The sequence below is a fragment of the Oryza brachyantha genome, chromosome 1 (assembly GCF_000231095.2).
Source record: "Oryza brachyantha chromosome 1, ObraRS2, whole genome shotgun sequence".
In the NCBI taxonomy this organism is placed as follows: domain Eukaryota; kingdom Viridiplantae; phylum Streptophyta; class Magnoliopsida; order Poales; family Poaceae; genus Oryza; species Oryza brachyantha.
In genome coordinates, this window is record NC_023163.2 from 26,159,474 (window position 1) to 26,187,404 (window position 27,931).

The following is a 27,931-nucleotide window of genomic DNA, read 5'->3' on the forward strand; positions in this document are numbered from 1 at the left end:
TTGCTCATTTGTGTTTTCTCGAGCCAGAGCCCTCTTCGAACCGAGATGCTGCTGCATACGTCTCTTTGAACTCTGGGATCTCTCCTGACCTGACAACATTGGGGATGATCATTGACATGTTCCGTATCTTCTTTAAGAACAATATATATAATATATATAGCAAGCTATCTATAAGCACACTAAAAAAATATTTTTTTAATAATATATCTGTTAGTAAAAAGTTAGTACTATAAATGGTTCCACAAATCATTCTCATATGACATTGAAAAATATGCAATAGAATATCTCTTAGCTAAAAGATAACTTTTATCTTTTCTTTATTAAAAAAATTATATAACATACCTTATAGATAACTTATACACAGTGATCGGAGATGGTCTAATTGAGCTTGTCCTGAAGACCCAAAAACCAAGTGCAACCTCCCAGGATACCGAGACGACTGTCAATACAACTCATGAATTAGCTTGACTTGGCTGATCTTTGCAGCTCAATGGTCAAAGACAACACGTACTTTTGCAGCTAGCTTGCAGTTGCAGGAGTTTTGCTCCATCGAGGTCACAGATACAGCCTCGGTTCTTCTGACGGCGCTTGGTGACAGTGGTGACGTCTTGTTGATGGTGCAGATCGGATTAGCAATCTGGAGTAGCAAGCTAAGCAAGAAGATTGGTGACGAGGAGCCTGCGCGAGATTCCAACTAACCCAGCTCAAGGATTCCTTTTTTTGCGTTTGTTTAATTGGTGCGGTAGTGAGCTAGTCCTCCCCGCATACGACGCACGCGCTGGCGCTGCTGCTGATTGGATAAGATGATCAAACGAACGGGACAAGTTGTTTTCTTTCTCTCCGCGGATCCAAACCAAAGGAAGTGGCGGGCGGAGGAGGAGGAGGAGCCATGGCGATGCGCTGCCGCGTCCTGCTGCTGCTGCTGCTGATCGTGCTCGGTGCCGTCGCCGGCGCGTCGTCGCACCCGGCAAACGAGGTGGGTGTCACGCGCGCGGCTTCTTTTGTCAGACGATCGGTGCCCCGCGTGTGGGCGTTGTTGGACTGATGTGATTGGGTTTGGAAACTTTGGGCGAGGGGGGGTCGAAGTTCTGCGCGGCCGCCGGAGGAGGAGGCGATGGATGCGGCGGCGGGGGAGGGGACGGCAGGAGGATCCTGATCAAGGGCGGGACGGTGGTGAACGCGCACCGGGTGGAGGAGGCCGACGTGTACGTCGAGGACGGCGTGATCGTCGCCGTCCGGCCGAGCATCCCGGTGAGTGGCTGATCTCTGCGCCTTGCCTTGTGGGTTGGGGAGATTCGGATTGGCTCCTCTTGGGATTCGGATTGCTGTAGACTGCAACAACCACGACGCACCTGTAGACTGTAGCCATGTTCGTCGATGCCAAGTTGCCAAGTGGCTCCGGATGCTTGGAACTTGGAACTGCCTTATCTTAACAAAAGATTGCCATTTTCAAAATTGGCCATGCCGAAACTAACCAATATTTGTCGGTCAATTTTGCACCAAACCAACCCGAAGTGACAGTAAACAGTAGATTGGAAAAAAAGAATAGTTTCCTTCTTTCTTGAGATGAACGATAACCTTCTTAAACCAGCAGCATTTTTATGGAACTGTGGATGGGATCCATAAATATAGGGGAGTTGTGTTTTTGCAGGTAAATCTAAGATCATTTACTTTCACCCCAGAATTGAAAAAAAATATATTAAAGGAGGCATCTACTATACAGGAAATTGTAAAAAAAATTACTATGGTAAATTGACACATGTTCCTAGAAATAGTTGCATACAGTTTAGCATGAAACTCTAAGATAGTATTGAAGATATAATTTATTCTATACTGGAAAGTAGATCAACTTTTTACCGAACCATGTCCTTTCTTGTTATTCCAACCTTGCTATTGATTAGTCTCCTGTTTTCATGTCATATCTAGGTTGGTGATGATAATGTCAAAGTGATTGATGCAACTGGAAAATATGTCATGCCAGGTAAATTCTTATGTTTTTGAATTTCGATAAATATTTAGGAATCAGTTATTACTTGCTCTTCAGGTTCATCATTCTGCTGGCAAATTTCATAGGTGGAATTGACCCTCACACACACCTGGAGATGGAGTTCATGGGAACTGTAACCATAGATGATTTCTTTAGTGGTCATGCTGCAGCATTGGCTGGTGGGACAACGATGCACATTGACTTCGTCATTCCAGTGAATGGAAACCTAACCGCAGGTTTGGAATCCTACAAACAGAAGGCAGGAAAATCTGCTATGGATTATGGATTTCATATGGCCATTACAAAGTGGAATGACGATGTTTCAAGGGAAATGGAATCGATGGTTAGGGAACACGGTCAGTGCATAATTTGTTTCCTTTTTGTGCTGTCAGTAATCTGAATCAGAAACACGAATTTTATTCTGCTTCATGAATTAACTCCTAAGTTTTGACCTGACAATCAATTTTAGTCCTTTTTTAGAACCAACCTTACTAATTTCCTCTAATTCACAAATCACAATGTCTCTCATAACATGATGCATTAATACTAGGTTGTATCAAAATCTAAATGCCTGAATTTGTCTAGAATTTGAATTGCCAATATTTCAGGGATCAATTCTTTCAAGTTCTTCATGGCGTATAAAGGTTCATTGATGGTCACAGATGATCTACTACTGCAAGGCTTACAGAAATGCAAGTCTCTTGGTGCGTTGGCTATGGTTCATGCAGAGAATGGGGACGCTGTTGCTGAGGGACAGCAACGGATGATCGATCTTGGGATAACTGGTCCAGAAGGACATGCTCTCTCAAGACCTCCAGTTGTAATTTCACGCTGAACCTTCGCATTTACTCTTATTCCTCTTTATCTTGATATGTTATACAATATTCAAGTCAATTTGGTGAGCTAGACAAGCCATGATATTTGTGCTTTCTTCTCTCGATGAAGGTAGGGAATACAATATTTAAGTCAATTTCTGTTTTCTCGTTCTCTGCAGTTGGAAGGTGAAGCAACTGCCCGGGCAATTCGATTAGCCAAGTTTGTCAATACACCATTGTACGTTGTTCATGTGATGAGTATTGATGCAATGGATGAGATTGCCAAGGCTAAAAGAGAAGGTCAGCCACCTTACCTTTAAGTTGGAAACAAATTACTTGTGCATGCAAACAAGCCAGATTTAGTATATGAATAAACAAGTCCTTAGAAAGATGCACCATATTGGCTTGTATACACTTTGTGTCAGTCAGACCAGAATTCAAGAAGTAGGCTGGCTGGCTTCAAATAATATGCTGGTCCTGCGGACTAAATAGCCACATTGGATTGATCATGTCCCAGATATCTTCATTGATATAAATTGGCAAGATCCCTCACTTGACAAACAACGCTTATGTTGATACAAACAACTTCATGCTTTGCAGGGCAGAGAGTCATCGGTGAACCTGTGGTTTCTGGGCTAGTACTTGATGATTCTTGGCTTTGGGATCCGGACTTCACAATTGCTTCCAAGTAAATAAAAACACAACCACAATATGTTTGTGCAATTATGGTTTCATTTATCTCATATCATGCTTCTAGGTACGTAATGAGTCCTCCAATCCGAGAAGCAGGGCATAATAAAGCACTTCAAGCTGCTCTTTCATCAGGAATTTTACAGGTGATGACTTATCATAATACCGTGAGTGTGACACTGTGAAGTTACATTTCTTCTTTATTTACTAAAGTAATTTGGAAGTCCAACATATTAACGGCGCATTATTTGCTAACAGAAACTTGTACCTTACTTCCTTAACGACTAGGGGGAAGGAGAAACTTCACTTTGATATCTAATGATCTAACTACTCTTCATTTGTATGCAGCTTGTAGGAACTGATCATTGCACCTTCAACTCCACACAGAAAGCTTTCGGCTCTGACGATTTCAGGAAGATCCCCAATGGAGTTAATGGTAATCCTTGGAGCTTGAGAACTTTAGTGCTGACAATCAAGTAGATAAAAGAATTGTTAGTGTTATAATTTGGTATAAACAAATTATATCTTAAAACCAGCTAAGACATTTGTCTCTTAAATGCTTGAACCTAGGTATTGAGGAAAGGATGCATATTATTTGGGACAGTATGGTGGTAAGTCGATATTTTGAATGGTGCTTTTAATGGAATATCTTCTAAGCTTTCAAAGAAAAATAAACGGACAGCAATCCAGTGGCTTGGTTTCTGGTATATCTTTTTTTCTGACATTCTTAAAATGTTTGCAGGAGACTGGGCAGATTTCTGTCAGTGACTATGTGAGAGTGACGAGCACAGAATGGTATTGAAGAAATTCAGTAGCTTTTTTTTTATTTGCAATAACAAGCTCCCCACTATTCAACAAAGTGTAATGATCAAATTACTGAAATCTTTTCAGTGCCAAGATTTTCAACATATATCCTCGGAAAGGAGCAATTCTGGAAGGATCTGATGCTGATATCATCATCCTGAATCCCCAAAAGAGCTTTGTCATGGGTGCCCACACACACCATTCAAGGTCCAACACAAATGTGTACGAGGGCAGGAAAGGAAAGGTTGGTCCCTCATTAATAGCAAACTGCATTCGAAAAAGCTTGAATTCAACTCATGTTTTTTCTGTTCTGAATCGGTGTAGGGAATGGTAGAAGTCACCATCTCAAGGGGACGAGTTGTATGGGAGGATGGCATTCTGAACGTTGTTCCCGGTTCAGGAAGATACGTCAGGACACCGCCTTACAGCTACCTTTTTGATGGCATTGAGAAGTCGGATGCTGCCTACAGAGCTTCCCTTCGTGCCCCTGTACAGCGTGGCAAGGCTGCTGCGTAACGATGATGCACTATGCTGATGCGTTGCCGGAAGGTAACACAATTCCATCCGGTTGACGAACTACCGAACTAGTTTCTTCAAGGTGAACGACGTCTACTCCATGCGTAACCTCCTTGTGTTTGTGTATACAGATCGCGTTATTCGTAGCAATTCTGATAGGTATTAATGTAAAATTACCTGATACAAAGAACTTGTTTTTTTAGTTTTCCCTTTTGACAAACCATAGGAAGCAGTTAAACACATTTCTGAACCAAAGATTTACAGGGTTGTTTCGACTTTTTTTTGACGTGATTGAAATCATATTTTTACAGCAGAAAATAAGTGTAGCTTCTCAATCGGTGTAGGGAATGTAAAGCGTTATCTTTCTTCTGAAATGGTGAGATATAAGTTCTGGATGTGCTCATAATAAATTTTGGTATGGCTCAAAATTGTTGTGTCAATTACGTTCTTAACTTAATATGTATGCAATGCTTACATACTAATATGTTATGTTTGAAAAAGTTGGTGGTAACGTTCTAGGTTGACGGGGTCAAGAAACGTTGTATGTTTGCTAAAGGTTTTCGTGAGATGGGGACGAAAACCTTTTATGGAAGAGGGGGACTACAAAACTGTATACCATTTCAAAACGGTATCTGATACACATAAATGCAGGTCTGAGTACATTCCAACGGTAGCATTTCTATTTGTAAAATGTCTATGAAATGGGGACAAGAATTGTCCCGCGTTCCAGGAACGGGACAACATTCCCAGGAAGAGGAACGCGGCTTATCCGTTTCCTCTGACCACTCAGGTTGCATTTTTTCCCAAGTTGTACCCTCCAATATAATCACTGGATAAGCTCTAAAATTATTCTGCAACTATTTACATACCCAGCTCTTTTCAACCAAAAAAAATGTTATACAAATTTGCCCAACAACTCATAATATGATGTCATATACAAACTACAATATGCATTGAACATTCACTTGAAGACATACATGAAAGGATAGTGATCCCAGTCTGTCGCCAATACATGAACATTTTGATTTTTGAAGAATCTAGGAAGTAGGGAATACCTCAGTTCCTATCTGATATAACATTAGAGATACATTACCTAACAATATCCTACTTATGAATCAATCCAATTCATTCCCTTGGACGGGCAAGCCAAAGAGAACTCAGAGCACGAAGCCGGGAGAAGTAGTCGCTTATGGCAAGTAGAGCTCTTGCTGACTGGCGAGTGGTTAATATGCGTTGCATTTGCTGAAGAGTTTGAAGCCGCAGATTATCAGCCTGCAGATAAGGCAACGTTAAAGTTAACCAAAAGTTGCAAGTTGCACAAGAAGCATGCACATCTCCATCTATTTTCTTGGTATTCCCCTTTAATGTTAGTTTCCCTTCTGTATTAGTCAACACAGAAATATGTCTAGCTTTCTTTAGGGGTTTATTATTTACGCATACTGCCCATGCATTGCAACGAAATTTGAAAAATAAGAGTATTGATGTCAAATATTGTCATTAATCCATTTTTGCTATCATTTTCTTCATATCTCATCTCTTAATTTCACATATACGTTTCAACGAAAATTGGACCCTTTGGCCCCCAAATTGTCTTGTTTCTTTCTTCAAAATATTTAGGGAGTAGGATGGTGGCAGATTCACCACTCACCCCCACCATTTGCTTCTTTCGAAGTAGTACTATCTTCGTCCCTAAATGTTTTACGTCATTGACTTTTTTATAAATGTTTGATTATTCGTCTTATTAAAAAAATTTTGTCAAATATGTAAAGCTATATATATGCATAAAAGTATATTTAACAATAAATAAAATGATATAAAAATAATTAATAATTATGTAAATTTTTTGAATAAGATGAATAGTCAAACGTATATAAAAAAGTCAACGGCGTCAAACATTTAAGGAAGGAGAGAGTATATATTAGCACCAACTACAACAGTCTATTAAGTGCAAAGGTGATGTAGGCATTCCGTTTCAGAGTAACACAAACCATGCTGCTCCCAAAGTTGATTCTCCAAGTTAATTGTCTAAGTACACCATAGGCTAAATAGATTGCACAGAACCAACTTGAACAATATTCAATAAACAAACCATGTTAAAGAGAAGCTAAGCAAATACAAGTTACCTGCCGTAGGAAGTTTTCTAGGGTGCCAAGTTTTCCCATAGCCATTGCCATTTGTCCCATGTAGTTTGCAACATTACCAGAGGATCCTGCAGGGCCCAGAGATCCAGATGCTAGGGTCTCTGCAAGCGACTGTTGTAGCGCTTCCATCCCTTGAGAAAGAGCATCCTCAGCTTGTTGGGAGGATTGTTGCAGGTTGGCTATGCCAGCAAGCTGCTGTTCTGTAAGAGGCTCTAATTGTCCTGCCAATAACTGCAGCAGAAATGTTGGTATAAAAAGAACTAGATGTAAGTCATCTTGACTTCCTTATGAGCTGTGTTGATAGGGATAACTAGATTGGTGAATTCCACAGTAGAATTTTTTTTTAAAGTATGATATCTAATTAGAAATATAGGCCATGAGCTTTTCTAGCTTTCAAGTCAGTCAAAAGTCATCAAGGCATTTCTTTAATCATGTATATCGGCCTATGGGGCCTCAGGGTGAACTGACTTGTTTGAATAATCTGCAGTCATAAGAACTTTTGTCACAAAGACACAAAGGACCTGTTTAGAGCTTAACAAATTTCACAAGAAACAGTTTATTTCACACATAAATTGAAAGGAAAAAAATCATATTCCAAACAGATCCTAAGCAAAATAATGGATCTGAAATAATGTATATTCAGGTTGGCATTTCACCGCTGGGTGATGCTTCCAAATTAAGAAAAACTTCCATTAAGTGGGAATCTCTGAGTAAACAAGAAAGAGCTGATAGATCAAGGATTAAATTATGCTGCAATATAATCATGTTATTTTTTTCGTCAAAAATAATGGTAGATTCTTACCTTAAGAAGCTCAGATGATCTAAAGCCACCTAGCCACATGAAGCACCTCTCAGCAGGGGTCTTCCACATTCCCGACAGCACATGAAAAACGTCTGCTTTGGCTGCCACACCCTTGAGCTTGAAAATTTCATCATAGTGTGCCATAATATTATCAACTATACTCCGAAGATCATTGTCACTAGCATGTGAATTAACTGCAGCCCTTAACTCATTTATATGCTTGTTATGCTCCTCCAACCACCGTGCATACTCCATATCAAATGCCAAAGCTCCTACAGATTAGCAAACATCAGTTAACTACCATAGAAAGGCATTTAGCAATATAAGCTGTATTATGATAGGTAGCCATACTTGGCCGTCTCCTTCATCCCTAATAATACCCATGAAAAATGACGATTAGAAGGAACATGATGACGATTAGAAGGAACATGGCAAAACACAACGGACAGCATTGCTTATAGTCACTAACAATTTTTGAAACAGAGAAAACATGGCAAAACACAACGAACAGCATTGCTTATAGTCACTAACAATTTTTGAAAAACAGAAAAGTCATAGGAGTATACTATTACCATTTCCACTCACTGAGTGGGACTGATCTCCCGTTGTCGATATAAAAATACCCTGAAGCACACATTGGACAATTAAACCGAGTACATGTTTATCTCTTGAAACTTGTGATAAATCCTGCAATAAAAATACTAAGCTTCTACCTGTTGACGAGCCCGCTGAAGCTCTTGCTCTAACTGAGTAAGTTTTAATCTGCTAGTCTCAAGGTTTTGAATATATGCCTGCAGAAAATAAATGATGAAACCATGCAAAGCGGAAAAGAACATAAACAGATAAAAAGGGTTAAAACCATGACCAAAAAATGCTAACCTAATCTACGATTGCGAATATTATTGTGGTATAGGACAAACTTTTCATGGAAAATAAATATGTTGGCTACCAATGGAACTTCAGGTAAAAGTAATCTGTAACGCGCCACTTAAAGAAAGTTGCTTGTTAGACTGGACATGATGAAAGCAAATATATATGTAATCTGGTAGAAGTTCAATTTCAAGAACAATATCAGATACAGCATTTCAAGATCATACAAACACACCTTCTTTCTTAAACGGCTTTTTCTAGCTGCTTCACGATTTTGGGCAAGGCGGCGAAGTGTCTGTTTAGAAATAAACCTTTACTTGTAACGGTGGATTGCATGTATGAAGACAGGAAAGCATACTATGTGGTGATAAGCATACCTTGTGATCTAGTTTATCCTTTGACCTGTCACTAGAATCAGAAGCTGTGGGGGCAGCTAGCTGTCCTTGTTCAAACTGCTAAGCATGTAGCCAGTAAATCATGTCATCATTTTTAAATAGTAAGGTCAAAAAGATAGGTATCTTATTACCATCTGATTCCTCTCATCAGTGTCTGGATCTGTTGATGTATCAGTTCTTGGACTTGTATCAGCCATAGTCGATTCTCCCCAATTCTCAACATTACCAGTTCTTATAGTTGCCAAATTCAGCTGTGCTCCCATTTCTGGGACCAGTGTCTGAGGGTCAACTACTGTTACTGCTGCTGTTGTAGTTATATTAGACGGAGGAATAGACTGCAACCAGGAGGGGAAACTGCATGAATTCCTGGTGTTGGTAGAATCACTTGATAAATGGCCATTAGATCTGTCACAATAAATTATCCATTCATAGCCTTCCTACCTTTCCATAATTTCCAAATTGGAGGGGGTCGTTGATAATGGTATGAGCATTTGACTTCAGATTGAACAAACTATCTGAAAATAGGAAAAATAAGCATAAGTGTTCAAGCCACGGCAGTCAACAAAAAAGGTCTAGGCAATTTTTTGTTGACATTAATGGTATGGCATTGTAGCTGTGTGGACTGTGTAGAAACTCCATAGTAGAAAAGTAGAAACGGCACATAGTTGAAATTCATAAACCAACAAAAAACTGCATATGTAAAAAAAAAGAGTATCACATATTTGATTGCCAACATACTTGTACTAAGATTGGCAAGATCTTCAATTCGGAATCCAGCAGACTGAGCAAGCGCCCCAAAGTCAGTAACTTGAGTATGCTGCATGTTGTTCACGTTTGTGTGGCTGCAAAATTTTGTACGCCAATCAGATACAGAACAGAAAATAGATTGTCTACACAGCAATCAAAATTTGCATGTCAAGTACACCCTATGAGCATCACATGATGTCCATTCAACAACAGTCAATATGCAACCTACAACTTCTTCTCCTACAAGAACACCACCACACCATTCAGTTGCATTGGTTGCAAACTTGCTTGTGCATGACAAACCATCAAAGGGAACCACTTGTATGTAGTAACAGTCAAGGGCTCAAATTTTGTTCAGGCCGCATAGCAATACATAAATAGTTTCTTCAGCATGTGTTGATTAAGAATTTGAAGACTACGACAGAAATCCGGCATAGTTCAGCGAAAGTTCATTTCCCACCACAATGTGTCATACATAATCATTGGTCCATGCTTCACTATGAGTTAACCTTAACCCAACTATGCATGATCAAGCCCAATTAGCATATCCTGTTTTCACCTTTTGGAGCTCTGGGGCCTACCACCAGTGATGATTATCCAGCGTCCCGGTTCAGGACATATACATAGGTGGTCCAGTGATCAGTGATGGGCCGCATGGCTACTTAAGTCCATGCACTCCAAAAGCATAATAAGAACAAGAACAGAACAGCAGCAACCAATAACCTATACTATGAGTAGTAAAGCTACTCCACTCTCTAATCATCACAACACTTGAGCTAAAGGTCTCTACTCTCACATCGACAAGAGCTAATCAGCTGAAAAGCGGTCAACTTTTTCCCCCTGGAAAGCAGAATGGGCAATCATCCGTGATCCATGCGGTGCACAGTGGTATCATGAGTCCATGATCAATTAGCAAACTAATCAGCAATCAGGGATCATTTTCAGAAGAAGAACAAAAAAAAAAAGCAAGACAAGTAAGACAGCACAGAGCATGCAGAAAATGAGCAAGGTAAATGGGAGAAGAAACGACCGCCAAGAAATGGAGGCGGCGGCGGCGGTGTGGTTACACATACATGGCGTGGTGAGGAGCCGCGAGGCCGGCTGACATCCCGCCGCGCGCGTCCGACGCCGCCGCCGCCCCCGCCGCCGCTCCTCCTAGCCTGCTATCCATTTCACCAACAGCAATCAACGCGCACCATGGCACTCACTCCCCACACCTCATGCCGCCAGCCAGCCAACCAACCAACTCGCTCAACAAGAAGCAAGGACTAATTCTCTTCTGTGCAAGATAGGCACGCGCCGCCGCCGCAGCAACACCCCCCAATCGGCGGCGGCGGCAGCAGCAGTAGCAAACCAAGAACGCGAAAGGATAATAAGCTGCAGAAAACAAAAAAAGATAGGATCTTTGCACAGTTCGCCCGTAATATGATGAGGCTGTGAGAGGTGGTGGGTTGAGGAGGACGCCGATGGCGAAGGGGGAGAGAGAAGCGGACACAACACAAGAGGAGACGGTGAAGTGGGGAAGGAGTCCACCACCTCACTAGCAGGAGCAGCCAGCAGCAGCAGCAGGAGGAGGAGAGGAAGGCTTGGGCTTGAGCTTGGCTGTGCAGCAGTGCCTCGAAATCCGGACATTTTATAATGATTTCTTGGTTTTGCGAACACCATTAGCAGGAGGAGGAGGAGGAGGAGGAGGAGGAGGAGTGACGTTTGGACCATACCAATCTCTAGGCGGGAGGAGCCATCCTCTGCCACCTCACCCGCCGTGGGCTACTGTGAGGCACGTCACTAGTTTCTGAACGAGTATAAATTCAAATATACTTTCTGAACGAGTATGAATTCAAATATACTTTCAGTTAAATGAAATAATATACACATATATATTTGCATGCCGTTGATGTGCCAAAAAGCTATGTTCTTTTTTTAAGTTTTTCTATAAGATCAAAGTAATAATTAATGTTTAATTAAACATACACTAATTATATTTTTTTGCTTAAAAGAACTTAAGAGTGTGCTTAGTTGGCTGGACATCCTAGATGAGATGGTCGTCTAGTTTTTAATGCGTTTGATTCGTGGGCAAAGCTGGATAGAGAATATTCCATGAAAATATTGGACAAGTATATCCGGTCAAATTGATCGTAAAAGCTCATCCATATTTATTAATATTGATCATTAGTGATTATTTAGTGATAGTTAGCCTATTTTGTCCTTAATTGGTTAACTAGTTTAAATTAGTGTTAATTAGTGGTCATAGATATATTTTGTTGTTTATTTGTACTAATTACAATAAAATCTATGATGATTAAATTTACATTATTATTTATTAGTAATATGCTCATCGCATCCATCCAATCAAACAAAAAATTTGATGATCTCATCCATCCAATCAAACAAAAAATTTGATTATCTCATCCCTCCAACTAAATATAAAACTAGATCACTGTATCTAAAAATATAAACGGTCATATCTCATCTCATCTTGACCACTTACCAAACACACTCTAACCCAACCAAATAATCAATGATAACACACCCATAGAACAATGATAACTCTCTGAGATCTGGTCTTAACTAAAATCATATTGGAAGCATATACGCATGTCATAATAATCATGGGCAACGGAATTTAAGTTTTGTGGTGGGTGCAATCATGCAGCCCACATTCCACCTTGCTTCTTCCCAATACAAATTCAAATATATTAGGTTACAAATCAAATGCTACGGAAAAAAATGTGTCGGTCGATTTCAAGATTATGTTGTTTTTAGATATTGCCATGGTCATTTAAATGTAACTTTGATCACTAGTTTCTTTATAAAACCTTTGAAACCCTAGGAAACTATAATTTCTGAAACGAGTATATCTACATGATTTAATGCATTCAATATATCACAAGTAATTCAAAAGTTAAAATTTAACTGAAACGTGTAAAGGTGTAGTGGTGGCTCTGTTGGTGGGTGGTGTAAGGCTTAGTTTGGATGTGGTGCGTCATGCACTGTTTATTACGTATCACTCAAAGCTTTGTGTATTAGTCATATATATACACACACATTGATTTTTTTAAGTCTTAAAAGTTTGACATCAAACACGTACGCATGGAGATTTTGACAAAATTTGTACAACGAGTTTATGTAATAAAAAGGACCGCATCCGTATAGTTACCTGTACATAATTATCCAGGTAACTTGCTTTGGATTATCTCACTTGAGGCGATGGTGATTCATGAAATAAAATAAAAACATGTTTACCTTGCTACTTCTACAAAAAGTATTTCCATCCTTTGCCCTTCAGCATATATATAAGCCATAGTGAAAGTTTGAATTTTTAAAGTTAATTTAGAAGTTGATCTCGTTGTTCTTTATCGTGATTTATTTTTCATTATTTTACTTACAAATCACTAACATATAAATATAAATATAAGTTTTACCAATAAATCATATACCAACGTAGGTTTGTCGTTTTGTGTAGATATGAGGGTTTTATATATATATATATATATATATATATATATATATATATATATATATATATATATATATATATATATATATATATATATATATGCGCGCGCTATGACTTGTACTCTACTCTCCTACATCCTAATTTTTTGTTCGTATTTGCTTATTCTTGTAAGACAAAATTTGAATTTTCAGTTTAAGTTGATTTTGATATTTTTTTATTTTTTAGCATATGCTTTTATATCGCCAAAAACACACATCTATATATATAAGAATGTTTTTGTTATTAAATTATTTTTCGTTTATAAATATGTCATTTGGTTTTTTTATAAAAAAAATAAACAATCACACCCCTGCTCTCCTGTACTCAAACAAAACACATCAATATTTGCATCGTCAATATACTCTCCTGTATTCAAAGCAGATATACAGGCCCATATACAAAATATCAGACGCTACTGTACAGTCCAGTAGAATACCACAGTGTCGTTCTTGCGCTGTCGACTACAGCAGAATACTAACTACAGTATGGTGGTATAGTAGTATTGTACTGTAATTTTCTCTAAGAGATACTATCAAACATCAAAGTTTTTGTTCGATACGTTATGCACTGGAATGGAGTAGTATAATAAGTTTGCTCCAACCATAAATGTGATCGTTTTAGTACTAGTATTAGTAGGAATAAGAAATATTTTGATCTTTCTTTCTCCCCACTCTGTTGCATTGGAATACTAGGAATTGATTTCAAGTTCATTTGAAATACACGATTGTGAAAATATGAAAACACGAATAGATTTCCATGCCCATTGAATTTCTACCTGAATTAAAGAGTAAGTTGTATTCACGGTATGGTGGGTGCAAATAGATACAATAACTTGCAAATTGTTTATTCCGATACAATAACTTAGCTAATTTATGCAAACTTGAGTCAAAACAATCAACACAAGCAAAATTGATCTAATATAATAGATAATGATATGTAATTATGGTTACACATCAAAAATTTATACTGACATTGTATTATTATTATTAACAGTATGGTATTTTCGAGATATAGACCAACTAAAGAAAACAATTAATTATGTTTTCAAGATATAGATTAGAAAAGCCCAGTCATAAAAATACACTTTCAATAATATAGAGTGTCTGAACATGAGCATGAAAATTAAAATATTTTTTAGGAGTTAATTATATGGATAAAAATTATAACATATTAGACGAGTTATATAGAGATTATTTATCCGAAGAAATGAAATAAATTCTCTATCCTGGACATGAAAATTAAACTCTTGCACATCTAATTTCTCTTTTTATTTGAATTCGAAATAAGATCTCCAAATCACAGTCGTGTGTGTATGATGCTATGTCATTAGTGTGCACTAATTTAGAGTAATTTTGCTTGTGTGGATCATTTTGGTTTGGTTCACATCAACTAACCAAGTTATTGTATTGAAGTGAGCAATTTACAAGTTATTATATCTATTTATGCCTACCTCGCAAGTTCATGTACCGTGAACGTAATTTACTCTGAATTAAAACATATGAATGTTTCAAAACTATTATTTGGATGGTGCAAGAAAAAACAGTAACTTCGTGTTAAAGAAACGAAACCACGAGGTAAAACCCCGTGCCAGTTTTTCTCTTAAATTTCAACGAGCTGAGCTAATTTGTATGAATTTCAAAGAAATATAAAATCCATTCATTTGTTTTAAAGGGTCACCTAATAGTTCTTTTTCTAGAAATATAGTCCTCTAAAATTCCTTTAGTATTTTCCCCAAAATAAGTCATTATTTTCGGACAGGTTGAGTAGCATAGTACCGTATTAATCCCAACATATAAATATATGTATGTCGTTTAATAGACTAATATAACTATAACATCTTCTAATAAATAAGCAACCAGTGGAGGTGGGAGGATAGACTAGACTAAAATGTAACAAATTCAATGTAAAATGATTCATGTGACAAGCAATATTATAAATAATATCAAAAATATTTATATTTTACTAAAAAATTAAAACAAAAATTGCTTACGTTCCAGCGAGTAGCATGTGCTACAAATGCGCTGCAATAAGAGCAAGTATAATAGATCCTAGTCAGCAGGCTAAATAGATGTCCATGTCATAAAAGTCTGGAAGAGAGAAGGGAGGAGAGAGAGGTGTTGGCGAGTATTTTGTCGCCGACTCGTTGCTGCCACAAGCAGCCTACCCGAGGAGCGTGTGTGTTTACTGGAGTGCTCAAACGGGTGGTAATTAATTAAATAATCTACTAAATGCTTACTTTGCATGTTGCTCATTATACCGGGCTGTTTTAGTGCTGACTCAATATGACGTGGCAACTCCATTTCACCGGTAATCCGCGCAACCATTAGCTTTGCTCTAACAAGGCCGAGTGAGATGCAGGTTTGCAGCACAAACGATCAGGAGCATTGGATTCAATTTTCTTCACCTGGCTTTGATTATTCTCAACCACCCGCTACACCATTTCCGAGGAGTTGTTAAATCCCTCGTTATCTCTTCAACTAACCTCCTCGGGAGCACCGCCAATTTTCAGTTTTTCTATCGATCCTTAATAATACTCGTGCTTTCCCGTCACGGCCAAATACTGGAGTGTCAAGCTTGACGTAAAAGTAATTTTAAGATGAATGAAAAAATAAATTTTATAACTCATCTATAAACTATAAAACGAATCTTTTAAACCTAGTTAATTCATCATTAACAAATATAGATTACCGTAGTATTTATGGTTAATTATAAAGTACCTATGTTTAAGATTGTCTTACGATTTCTTCTTAACTATGTAATTTGTTTTTTCAAATTTATATTTAATGCTATATTTAGGTGTTAAAAATCAATATGATATTTTTTTAAAAATAATTTGGGAAGTAAACGAACCCTCGGTTTATTTTCATTTTAATTATCTGCTATAAACAACCAGTACTAGTACACCACCACTGCAACGAAATTTTTTCAAAAGTTTATTTCAAAAGGCTCTAAAACTTTTTTTCCCAACTAGAGCTCCAGCTTTTCGAGCTCGTGCTGTCTGTCTCTCTTTGTTTTCTCCAGCTGGTGATGACTCAGGAAAGGAGTGTCAGTCTCAGAGAGGATCATCTGTGCGACCGAAGCAAGCATGCCGGCTGCTATCGATAGAGGCCATCCTGACCGTCCAATCTGGCGGCACGATCATGAGATTCCGTGGGGCCCAAATGACCGTCACGCGGGCGGTGGGCCCCATCTCGGAACGTGACTGGGTTCATGTGGGCCGTCCGTCCATCGCCGTGTTTCGGATGGGAGGAATTTTGGAAAATACTGGGAAAAATGGAAAACATTAATACATGCATATATCACTCTATAGAAATTTTTGAAGGGATTTGAATAGATGAAAAAATTCCTATGCTTTCTCTTTATAATTGTAAAAAATACTCTTACTTTAAGTTTTATATACTTCATTACTACCAACCAAATAATTCTCATATAAATTAATTCTTAGGTATTGAAACCTTAGTTTTTCCTCAAAACAAAATAAGGCATAAGGACATCCACAATATACTAAAGTAGTTATTATACAATAAATACTCTATATAAGTTATCTTTATATATTACGGGGTGGTTATTATAACATCAATGACTAAAGTAGTTTATAGTCATATGGGTTACCCATAGAAATAAATGCTCCTATATTCTATTCTCATTTGGGACCAATTTTATTTCTTATTCTATCCATAAGTATGATAAAGTTTGTTATAACTAATACCACCTATAGTAAGTCTCACCTATATAGACCATATCATCTTTATATATTGCTCGTGCCCTAATCCTTAAGGATTGTTGTTTTGGACCGTCGGCTATTTTTCATCGTTTACCTTGGACATGTTCTTTGACATGGAAGTTCTTTACAAGGAGTTTCTTAAAAATATATATTAATCTATTTTTAGTTCTAAAATATTTAATACTTAATATGTTATTTCTTTAATACTTAATTTAATAATATGCTAATGGATCGTCCCATTTTCGCTTGCTACCGAGTAGCTCAGCTCACACGCTCCTTGGAACGCAGACTAAGCTTGCAATGCCATAGTTTTTTCTCTGAAACTTTGGTGATTTTCCATGTTGGAGTTGTCGTTCTCTACGTGGAGGAGAAGAGATCACTGCTGCATCAGATCAGATGCTGGCGTTCTCCTGTTGCACGCACGAATGGTTGGGGAAGTGGTAAGACGTCGCTTTGAAGTTTGAGGTGTCGACCCGGTCTTTTTTCTCGAGAGGATGCATCGATCCAGGCAGATAAAAAAGATTGGCTTGTTTTCTTCTTACTTTCTCCAAGTACTTATCCCTCTATCCTTTCCTGCTTGTTTCTATTGCATCCGGCGATGCTGCGTGCTTTGGCTTGTGACAGCTGCCGCTATCGCACTATCTTTGAGATTCTGCCCAAGAGCAGGAGCATCCCAGGTACTGTTCCGTCCAAAAAAAAAAGAATGTATGGGTTACCATCTGTTTTATTTAAAAAATTTATTAAAAAATAAAAAAAATTATTCACACGTGAAGTACTATGTTTTATCATGTAGTAGCAATAAAAATATTAATTATAAAAAAAATTTCAAATAAAACGAAGAGTCAAAAATTCTATCCAAAAAATTAAATATTCGTTTATTTTGGAACGGAAGCCGTATGTACCAAGGTCTCCCCGCCGCTGCAGCCCTACTGATGGTGGCGGCTCCGAAATTAAACGTATCACTGGTGAGGATATTGGTAACCAATATTGGTACAGATTTTATACGTACCTATTTTTAACTATCATACCTATATTAAATCGGTATGTGTAACCTAATGGGTATATATAGCTACTCCCTTCACGTCTAAGGTGTAGAAACACTTTTATACATATTTTTTTCTTCTCTAACAGTTAGAAAATAGAAACTCTATACATATAGTTGTATCATTCATATGAGATTTAACAGTGCCTGTACTTTCTGTTGGATAGGAGCAGAAACAGTTATGAAAATATTTCTGCACTTTAGACATGAAGGAAGTAGCTACACCGTTAATTATTGTAGAAATGACTTTGTGTCCTCGGTATATTGCTAAAAGCTAGAAATGAAAATATATATATGCCACGTACATGGAAATGGATCAAAGTTTCTCTTATATGTAATTAATCATCCCAATAAATTTTAGTCAGATTTAATAAATTTTTATAGTGTGAATATGGGTTTCAAAATTTTAGTTCTCAATTTATACATATACTAAATATGTATGAATAAAATGGATAAAATGAGTAACACTATCTGTATGCCCAAATTTCAATGGGTAATTATTGTTTACCCATATGTTACCCAGATAATGAGTATGAATATAGACGTGAGTAATGCATAAACGGTTGCGGTTTTATCTGAAACCCATCCATTTCAAATGTTATTTGGAAAAATTCCTTACATATCCCTAAAACTTTTCTCAATCCCTTATGTACCCTTGAATGTTACCTCATCTCTTGTATATCCTTGAGATTTTATTTTGATTCTCTCTATACCATTTTCGTTAGTTGATCATTAGTTGACCGTTAAATATTTTTAAAATGACTATATTACCCCTCCTATACATATGTGCTACCTACTTATACATTTTCATCTGCAAAGAATAACTTATAAAAAATAAAAGGACATAATCAGTTAATGCTAAACTTAAAAAATATAACTTATTTTTTAGAAAATATTTTTTAAAAATATGGTTAAATCCACACATTAATTTTAAATATGTTTTTTAGTTTGGGATGAAATAATTGTCTCCTTTGTTTTTTTAAAATGAAACTTTTTTCGCTGCATATTCGTTGAAAAGTAATTTTCAAATTTGATGGGAGGCTTGATTTGTTTCAAATAAATATTTTTAAATTGTTAATGAAATTATGTTTTATTTTTTTAAAAAATTTTGGTAATTTATCTCTTATTGTTATTCACAACCCAAATAATTTACACATCAAACATTTCTAGCTTTTAGCAATATACCGAGGACACAAAGTCATTTCTACAATAATTAACGGTCAAACTAACGATCAACTAACGGAATGGGTATGTAAGGGATTCAAATAATAACTTAGGGCTATATAAGAGATCGAGCAAATCTCAGAGACGTAGAAAGGATCAGAAAAAATTACAGGCGCATACAGAAAATTGGCCCGTGTTATTTTGGCAATCAAACTGCAACAGGGGATTTGCCTTTTTTGAAGCCACCGTTTCGTATCAAATGTTTGCTCCTTGTTATTTTTGGCATTGATAGTACTTGTGTGGTTTTTTTTATCATGTCATGTCTCGTCGGGGGCAGGAAACTCAGGTAGTGTTTAGATTGAGACAATTTTATAGAGAAGCGTCACGTCAAATGTTTGACCGGATGTCAGAATGGTTTTTTGGACACGAATGAAAAAATGAATTTCACGGCTAGCCTAGAAACCGCGAGATGAATCTTTTGAGACTAATTAATCCGTCATTAGCACATGTTGGTTACTGTAGCACTTATGGCTAATCATGGACTAATTAGGCTCAAAAGATTTGTCTCAAGATTTCTTACATAACTGTGCAATTAGTTTTTTGGTTTATCTTTGTTTAATGCTTTATTTAAGTGTCAAAAAATTCGATGTGATGTTTTTGGAAAAAAAATTTAGAAACTAAAACCTCAAGATCATGGCATGTGCTCGGTCCATTTGCTGAAATCCATAACAAGATTTGGCACACACCTGGCTGGCAGTAAAACCGAACTGAACCCTGGCGTGTTCTGCGAACGAATTGTTGCTTCGTCCATGCATGGCACAATCGAGCAAGAGAACTCAAAATTAAAGGCCGTGCTGCCTTCGCTGACACGCAGTGCAGGTAAAAACACGATCGATCGCAGTAACAGGGCTTTGCATGTCACAGGAATACAGGAGTAATCGATACATCGGTACAGTAGCTCACAGTACGCATCTCATCAACCTCTTACTAACTAGTGAAATGTCACGAAGTATTATGAATTTGAATAGATCTATATCTAAATTTAAATTTATAGATTTATAGTATTGGATATACTAGATTTTAATATTTTGAAACAGTCGTAGTATAACTTCAACAATAAATAGTTTTTAATGTATTTAGTTATGTGATATGCACATAAATATAAAAATTTATTGTAACCAAAGTATGTATAATATATGTATATATATATATATATATATAGAAAATCTCTATCCTACTATCAGGTGTAACTACTTCCTTCACATTTAAGGTGCAGAAACACCTCTATACATATTTCTTATCTCTTCCAAGTACAAACTCTATAAAGATAGTTGTATCATTCACATAAGATTTAATAGTGTCTATACTTTCTGTTGGATATGAGCAGAAACAGTTATAAAAATATTTTTCATCATAGACGTGCAGGGAGTAGCTACATCTGGTAGTAGGATATATATATATATATATATATATATATATATATATATATATATATATATATATATATATATATATATATATATATGATGAAAGAAAATAGTGGTTTTCTTAAAAGATCGTGTCGTCGTCTAAGGACATCCACGACGTGGATATAAGGTAGGTAGTAAAAAATAAAATAGTACTACTATCAGATTGTATGTACTGTGAGAGTAGTAAGTAGCTAATACCAGTTAATATGCTTACTACCTAGTTATAAGGAATAAACAAATGTTTTCTCTCCTTTATCTCTCTCAAGTTAGTGATGGTGGAGTCCAACTTACTACCCACACTTTTGTTTTTTCATCATTATAGCTACAACAACTAATACACACTGATGCATAGCATATAAATATACAACGTGCTCGTGGGAGTACGTGAGAGAGCCCCAAAACGGGGACGTTTGCTGTTGCTGGCCGCAGGCGTGCCCGTGCCCAACCGCGCGTGCGGGCGTCCGCACGTGCGATGCGATCTGGGCCTTGGTAAGCGTGCCGGGCCTTTTCTCCCACCCCGCCGCCTCTGCTGCCGCGCTTGCTCGACTAGATTACGCCGGAATCCTCATCAAAAAATAAGAAAATTGAAAGAAAGATTAGGCCGGAATGATAGTAGTAGTACGATCCAAGCATGGGGCTGGGCCTGGACGTTCGGCCTTTTGGCTTGGTCTCGGTCTCGGTCTTCGGTCTGTAGAGAAAATTTGGTCTTTTAAAATTCGAGCCCGATCGGTCTTAAAAAAATACGAGACCGAAAAATTCAGATCTCGGTCTCTCGATCTTGATCTTTCTATGCCTATGCCTAGGCCTACAATGGGCAGTGGGGCACCCTTCGGCCTCGCTGGCTCGTTCCGTTCCTGTCACTGCTGTTAATTAAGGACCGTGTTTAGTTAGGCGTGGTTTAGTTAAAAAGATCACATTAAATCTTTGAACATTTAAATAAAGTATTAAACATAGATAAATCGAAAAACTAATTGCACAGTCATGCGAGAAATCGTGAGACGAATTTTTTGAGACTAATTAGTCCATGATTAGCCATAAGTGCTACCCTAATCAATATATGCTAATGTTGATTTAATTAGGCTCAAAAGATTCGTCTCGCGGTTTTCAGGCGAGCTGTGAAATTTGTTTTTCATTCGTGTCTGAAAACTTCTTCCGACATCCAATTAAACGTCCGATATTACATTCCTGCCAAAAATTTTTGCCAGGGCCTTAGACCATTTCTATGCACACTACTCATGATTTTTTCATCACTCGTTTCATCCGGAAACTATAATAACACTACTAATTTAGATACAATTTAATATTACTTTTCTCATTATGTATAGGGTATTACGCCCAAAAAAATTATTTCATGTAAGACATGGTTTATTTTTCTTTTTCCATTTACTCATCTGTCACGTCATCTTCTATTCTATGTGGCAACTTATTTAATTATGTGAAAACTAATATAGTAATTGCATTGTGAATATCTTTGGTTTAGGGCTTCTTAGGATCACATGAATTTTACAGAAGACAGTTTAATTCCTCCAAACCGAATAGGCCTTAGTAGTTAAGCCGTAAGGCCCATAATCATGGTTCGACCGAAGTACGCTAGTAGCTGCTGCTTTGAGCCCATGAGTAGTAGAGATACAAATGCTCCTTGGTTTTCACAGCCCATACGCTGGTGTGGGCTGTGCGCCTCCTGCTTCGGCTTGAAGGCCTATGGGCAACCAACAAGGCCCACCAAAACCCTTGTTGCACTCCCCATCGATGTCCCATGCTTGTTTTGCATTTGTTTTTAACCTTCTTTCTTGGCCCCTCGGTTTTTCTTCTCATTTATTATGTAACCACACCACCTTCGTTTCTTAATTGCTTGTAACTGGAATCAATTTACGTGGTAAAAATTTGACAGCTTGTTCTGAACTAATAAATTCAAAAAAAAAGAAAATATTGTATCTATTATTATATTTGTCTCAAAATATAAGCATCTCTAGGTGTTAAGCAAATATTAAGATTGAGAATAAAATGCTATAATGCTCTTTAATAAATAAGGAATTGGTGTGGGTGGAGGGGTAGGTGGGATAAAATAGAAAGACTCTTGAATAACAAGTGGTTGATGTGATAAATAGTACTGTAAATAATGTTAAAAATATAAATATATATATTTTGAAACAGAATAAATAACTTATTAAAATACCAAAGACATGAATGTGATTCCATATTCATTCTCATCTCTCGAGGCCGAAATATAAAGTTCAGTTTTTTCTCTGAAGAAGTCAAGCAATCACTCTACTGATTGAAGGACTAAAGTTTTATTCACAAAAAATGATTGGCCATAATTTACTCATGTCTTTTTATCTAGTTGCTACTCCTACCACAAGCCAACCTCAGAATAGCTCATACCAAAACAAACACGATGAAAAAGGCAATTCCAAAACCGAAAAAACGGCATAAGGTCAAATAAAAAAAACAATAGCACTAAAAAGAAACGAGCAAGAAGACGCGAGAAGACCTTCGGTTCCCGCCATTTCCTCCCAACCCATCCCCACCCCCATGGAGCCATGGGCGGGCAGCCATGGCTCCTCGAAGCTGGAGGCCGTACACCACCCGACGAGACGAATCCACCTCCCTATACAACTCCTCGGCCGCCTCGCCTCCCACCCCTTACGGCTCCGCATCCCCCCACCACACAGACGCCGCAGGCTGCCGCAACCCCGGCCGCGCCGCGTGCCCGGCCCCAGGCCGCCGCCGCCGTCGCCGTCGCCATGGGCAACTGCTGTCCAGGCTCTAGGGATGCGGAGCCCGCCTTTGGCGCCTCCTCGGACCCCTCGACCCTCCGGACGGGCGCGTCCATGAAGGCCGGCGCGTCGCCGTCCTCGGCGCCGGCGCAGAACAAGCCGCCGGCGCCCATCGGCCCCGTGCTCGGCCGGCCCATGGAGGACGTGCGGAGCATCTACACCGTCGGGAAGGAGCTCGGCCGGGGCCAGTTCGGCGTCACCTCCCTGTGCACGCACAAGGCCACGGGGCAGAAGTTCGCGTGCAAGACCATCGCCAAGCGGAAGCTGTCCACCAAGGAGGACGTCGAGGACGTGCGCCGCGAGGTGCAGATCATGTACCACCTCGCCGGCCAGCCCAACATCGTCGAGCTCAAAGGCGCCTACGAGGACAAGCAGTCCGTCCACCTCGTCATGGAGCTCTGCGCCGGCGGCGAGCTCTTCGACAGGATCATCGCCAAGGGCCACTACACCGAGCGCGCCGCCGCGTCGCTGCTCCGCACCATCGTCGAGATCATCCACACCTGCCACTCCCTCGGCGTCATCCACCGCGACCTCAAGCCCGAGAACTTCCTCCTCCTCAGCAAGGACGAGGACGCCCCGCTCAAGGCCACCGACTTCGGCCTCTCCGTCTTCTTCAAGCAAGGCAACTCCTCTCGCCACACGAACAGCGACAACCATGGCATCATCATCACCCAACCGCAAACTCACTGCTCCTGCATGCCGCCATTGTTGCAGGAGAGGTTTTCAAGGACATCGTCGGCAGCGCCTACTACATCGCGCCGGAGGTCCTGAAGCGGAGCTATGGCCCCGAGGCGGACATCTGGAGCATCGGCGTCATCCTCTACATCCTCCTCTGCGGAGTTCCTCCCTTCTGGGCTGGCAAGTCGATCGATCATCTTCCTCCACCGTCTCAGCTCCCGCGTTGCCACATTAATGGCGACGATGACCGCGAGAAAACAAAAATAAATTTGATCTGATGTTGCAGAATCGGAGCATGGCATCTTCAATTCCATCCTGAGGGGGCAGGTTGACTTCACCAGTGACCCATGGCCACGCATTTCAGCTAGTGCCAAGGACCTTGTCAGGAAGATGCTCATCTCCGACCCCAAGAAGAGAATTTCTGCCTACGAAGTCCTCAGTATGTGCCTCGATCTTTCTCGTCTCATGCAGTTCGCGTAATTTCATTTTGTATGGAACAATTGGCTTATGCATTTGGCCATATTGTTTGCGATTTTAAACCAAAGATGCTATCTTTTTTTTGGTTGTTAGATCACCCGTGGATCAAGGAAGATGGAGAAGCACCTGACACGCCGCTTGATAACGCTGTCATGAGCAGGCTCAAGCAGTTCAGGGCAATGAACCAATTCAAGAAAGCAGCGCTCAGGGTCTGTATTATTTCTAACTTCAATTCAAACAACCACACCTTTGGTTTATGAACAATGCACCATGTTTCTCACTGAATCGATCCATGAAAAAAAAAGGTCATTGCTGGATGCCTATCGGAGGAAGAGATCAGAGGGCTCAAGGAGATGTTCAAGAGCATGGACTCTGACAACAGCGGCACCATTACCGTGGATGAGCTGCGCCGAGGGCTGTCTAAGCAAGGGACCAAGCTCACGGAGGCTGAAGTGCAGCAGCTAATGGAGGCTGTAAGTGTGCACTTGGGGTTTGGCCTCTTGTATGGAATTTGTGGCGTAATGCTTACTGCATATTTGCTGCAAATTCAGGCCGATGCAGATGGGAATGGAATAATCGATTACGACGAGTTCATCACCGCGACGATGCACATGAACAGAATGGACAGAGAAGAGCATCTCTACACTGCGTTTCAGTACTTTGACAAGGACAATAGCGGGTAACCGAGAATCCTCCAAAAACCTGATGCAAAAAACTACTACTCTACACAGCAAATTTCTTGGTTTCTGATCTGTGCAAGTATTTACCTTTGCAGCTGCATTTCAAAGGAAGAGCTCGAGCAAGCGCTGAGGGAGAAAGGCCTTCTCGATGGCAGAGACATAAAAGACATCATATCAGAAGTCGATGCCGATAACGTAAAATCACAGAACTTTTCTCTGCTACAAACCCTTTCAGAAATCGATGCAGGGCTAACAAACTTGCTGGAATTTTACTTGCAGGATGGAAAGATAGACTACAACGAGTTCGTGGCTATGATGCGGAAGGGAAACCCGGAGCCCAACCCCAAGAAGCGACGCGACGTTGTGCTATAGGAGAGAGAGGGGAGGATCAGCTTGACGACATGCTCAGCGAGTAGCTCGATCCGATCAGTTTTGGCATCGAAAATTAAACCATCTGTCACAGCAGGTTGCAACACTCGATCCAGAGAAATGCACTTCCATGGCATGTATTTACATGCACCTCAAATGGTGAATTAATCGGATGGGGGAACACAATGGGTGTGATGCTTTTTTTTTTGTGTTGACCCAGACTCGTGTCAGAAGTGTTGGTATACACACTTCTTACTCGATTTGTCAGCGGCCTCTTGGTGTACGACGGCGACAAATGATTATCTGCGAATGCTTAGATGTAAGATGAGAGATTAGCATATGTGATATTGCAAAATCTAAATGTTCGGAAAAAGGATCACGCACGCTAGTTGGGCACTACTTTTTTTCGTCTCGTTTATTTCTAAAACTAGTATGGTGGCCCACGCATGCTGTACGGTTAACATCGTATCAATATAGGTCTCCTATCTAGATAATAATTACTTTTTAATTGTTTAATTGTTTTTATCTAGATATTTGTTTACTTTTTACATGAAACCCTATTTACCTGTATCCTAAATTATACTCGTACATAAACTCTTTTTTTAATAATATTTAATTTACAATTCAAAAAATTGTATTCATAAATAAATTATTTCTCTTCTTTTTTTTCCAATTTTTAACCTAAATTTGTGAGATCGGATTAGGCTATAGAGTGGGGTGAATATAGCTATAGTTTAATTATCCTCGAAAAGAACAAATTTCAATTCGAACTTCAAAAAAGATATCTCCGTGAAAATAAGAGGATAGGAATGGAGATATCAAAAATAAAACAGAGCAGGAAATATCGAAAGGAATTTAATGCGGAAAGCGTAAAATTTAAATACGGTAAATAAAATTTTATTTCACAAGTAAACTTCAAATTTTATTTCATGAAACGAAGTTTACAAAGAAGCTTGGTTCACAAGCTTATCTAGTCAAAACAAACTAGAGTAACAAACCACCCTCAAAACATTTTCATTTCCATCAAAAAGTTGCCAAATCAAGCAACCATTGCACCTTTATTTATAGGGCTAACCCTCCATTGGAAAAAGACCAAAATACCCCTAAAACTTGGCGGCTACTCTAAGTTCTCACAACCGTTTAATCTAGATCAAACGCTCTAGATTAGGCCACATCAAGAGGTCACATAGAATCACACCCATCAGTCTTCTCCACAGAAGATCTGGCTTCCTTGGCCACACTCCAAGGTAGTCCAATCCCCATCCGCCATGTGTCCTGGTGGATCCCGTGCTCCAGCTTGATGCAACTCACGCGCGCACGTCTTCCTTCCTCGTTGGGCCCGCATGCCAGCGATGTCGCTCCCGTGAGTACGCGATTTCTCGTGCGCGCGCTTGCCTTCTCTTCTTCGATTTTCCTTCGCAAATTCCAGCACTTCCGCATGATACATGTCCATTGCGTACGCGCCTGTGTCTCACCTTGTCACCCAACACCTTCGACCGTGCTAGAACACAACTCTCCCTGAGTTTGATCCCGGTCTGTCGTTGACTAAGATTGACCCCAAGCACCTACACACAAACAATCCGAACCATCATTTTGCGGGCACAGATTTCACGACCTAACCCTCATTAGTCCAATACACATGCTTCTCTTACACTTGCCAATTTTCCATCACAATTAATCCAAAACACTCTTGGTTTCACAAAATTATTTTAACTTTTTTAATCTAAGATTTGGATATATCTAAATTGTATTTACACATGGACTATTTTATTATTTATCTTTATTTTTAATTCTAAAATTGCATTTCTAATCTAATTCTTTCTAACCATAATTGTAGATGTGTCCAAATTGAATTTATAAATGGACTATCCCCTCAATATCAATTATGCAGCAAATTTAATTCTAAAATTATCCGATATTTAGATTTTTCTAAACTTTATTACGCATGGAATCTTTATTAGTTTTCTTTATTTCTAATTGTTCTTTTCTTTCCCTGTCCGGTTTTATCTCATATTTCGATTGATATTTTCTTGACAAGTAATGTAATAAGGGTTTATCTTAATATGGAGACCTCTGAACCTGCTAGCCGGTGGAGCACGATTATCTCGGTTTTTCTATGATTTTACCTGGTTTGGTTCTGTAGAAATCACAGTTACCATGATAACCATAGAGTTTCTCCTATGAACGGTGATCGTAATTAGACATGAAGCAGTCATAGGATAGTCCGGCATGTAAGCTAAGACCTGACCATGGTAGGTCGATTATAAGGGCACTCTCAATGCAGAAGC

The 27,931-nt window shown here is 39.0% G+C and overlaps 3 protein-coding genes across 5 annotated transcripts; 2 read left to right on the plus strand and 1 right to left on the minus strand.

Annotated features, from left to right (window-relative positions):
• The first annotated feature begins 889 nt into the window (after positions 1-889).
• Positions 890-5,240, plus strand: LOC102717673 (dihydropyrimidinase). Its single transcript, XM_015832844.2, has 13 exons — positions 890-976; positions 1,087-1,251; positions 1,927-1,981; positions 2,074-2,343; positions 2,596-2,807; positions 2,982-3,102; positions 3,403-3,490; positions 3,560-3,638; positions 3,841-3,928; positions 4,063-4,103; positions 4,235-4,287; positions 4,384-4,540; positions 4,621-5,240. The coding sequence occupies exons 1-13, from the start codon at positions 890-892 to the stop codon at positions 4,810-4,812; spliced, it is 1,608 nt and encodes a 535-aa protein (XP_015688330.1). The 3' UTR covers positions 4,813-5,240.
• A 377-nt stretch (positions 5,241-5,617) lies between these two features.
• Positions 5,618-11,418, minus strand: LOC102718125 (transcription factor TGAL1). Of its 2 annotated transcripts, none has more exons than XM_040521723.1 (11): positions 10,841-11,418; positions 9,759-9,862; positions 9,462-9,535; positions 9,152-9,355; positions 9,003-9,077; positions 8,861-8,920; positions 8,469-8,546; positions 8,328-8,379; positions 7,756-8,027; positions 6,936-7,184; positions 5,618-6,084 (listed from the first exon to the last, which is right to left on the minus strand). In XM_040521723.1, the coding sequence occupies exons 1-11, from the start codon at positions 10,936-10,938 to the stop codon at positions 5,938-5,940; spliced, it is 1,413 nt and encodes a 470-aa protein (XP_040377657.1). In that variant the 5' UTR covers positions 10,939-11,418; the 3' UTR covers positions 5,618-5,937. The 2 variants fall into 2 exon arrangements, with proteins under 2 accessions (XP_040377657.1, XP_040377641.1); XM_040521707.1 differs by having other exon boundaries at positions 9,003-9,080.
• Positions 11,419-23,243: 11,825 nt separating this feature from the next.
• On the plus strand, positions 23,244-26,142 carry LOC102718407 (calcium-dependent protein kinase 2). 2 transcript variants are annotated; one of them, XM_006644812.3, is made up of 8 exons: positions 23,251-24,061; positions 24,154-24,297; positions 24,404-24,556; positions 24,688-24,803; positions 24,900-25,067; positions 25,146-25,273; positions 25,370-25,469; positions 25,554-26,140. In XM_006644812.3, exons 1-8 carry the CDS (start codon positions 23,407-23,409, stop codon positions 25,644-25,646), a joined length of 1,557 nt encoding a protein of 518 aa, XP_006644875.1. In that variant the 5' UTR covers positions 23,251-23,406; the 3' UTR covers positions 25,647-26,140. The 2 variants fall into 2 exon arrangements, with proteins under 2 accessions (XP_040381001.1, XP_006644875.1); XM_040525067.1 differs by having other exon boundaries at positions 23,244-24,061; positions 24,900-25,273; positions 25,554-26,142.
• Positions 26,143-27,931: the final 1,789 nt, after the last annotated feature.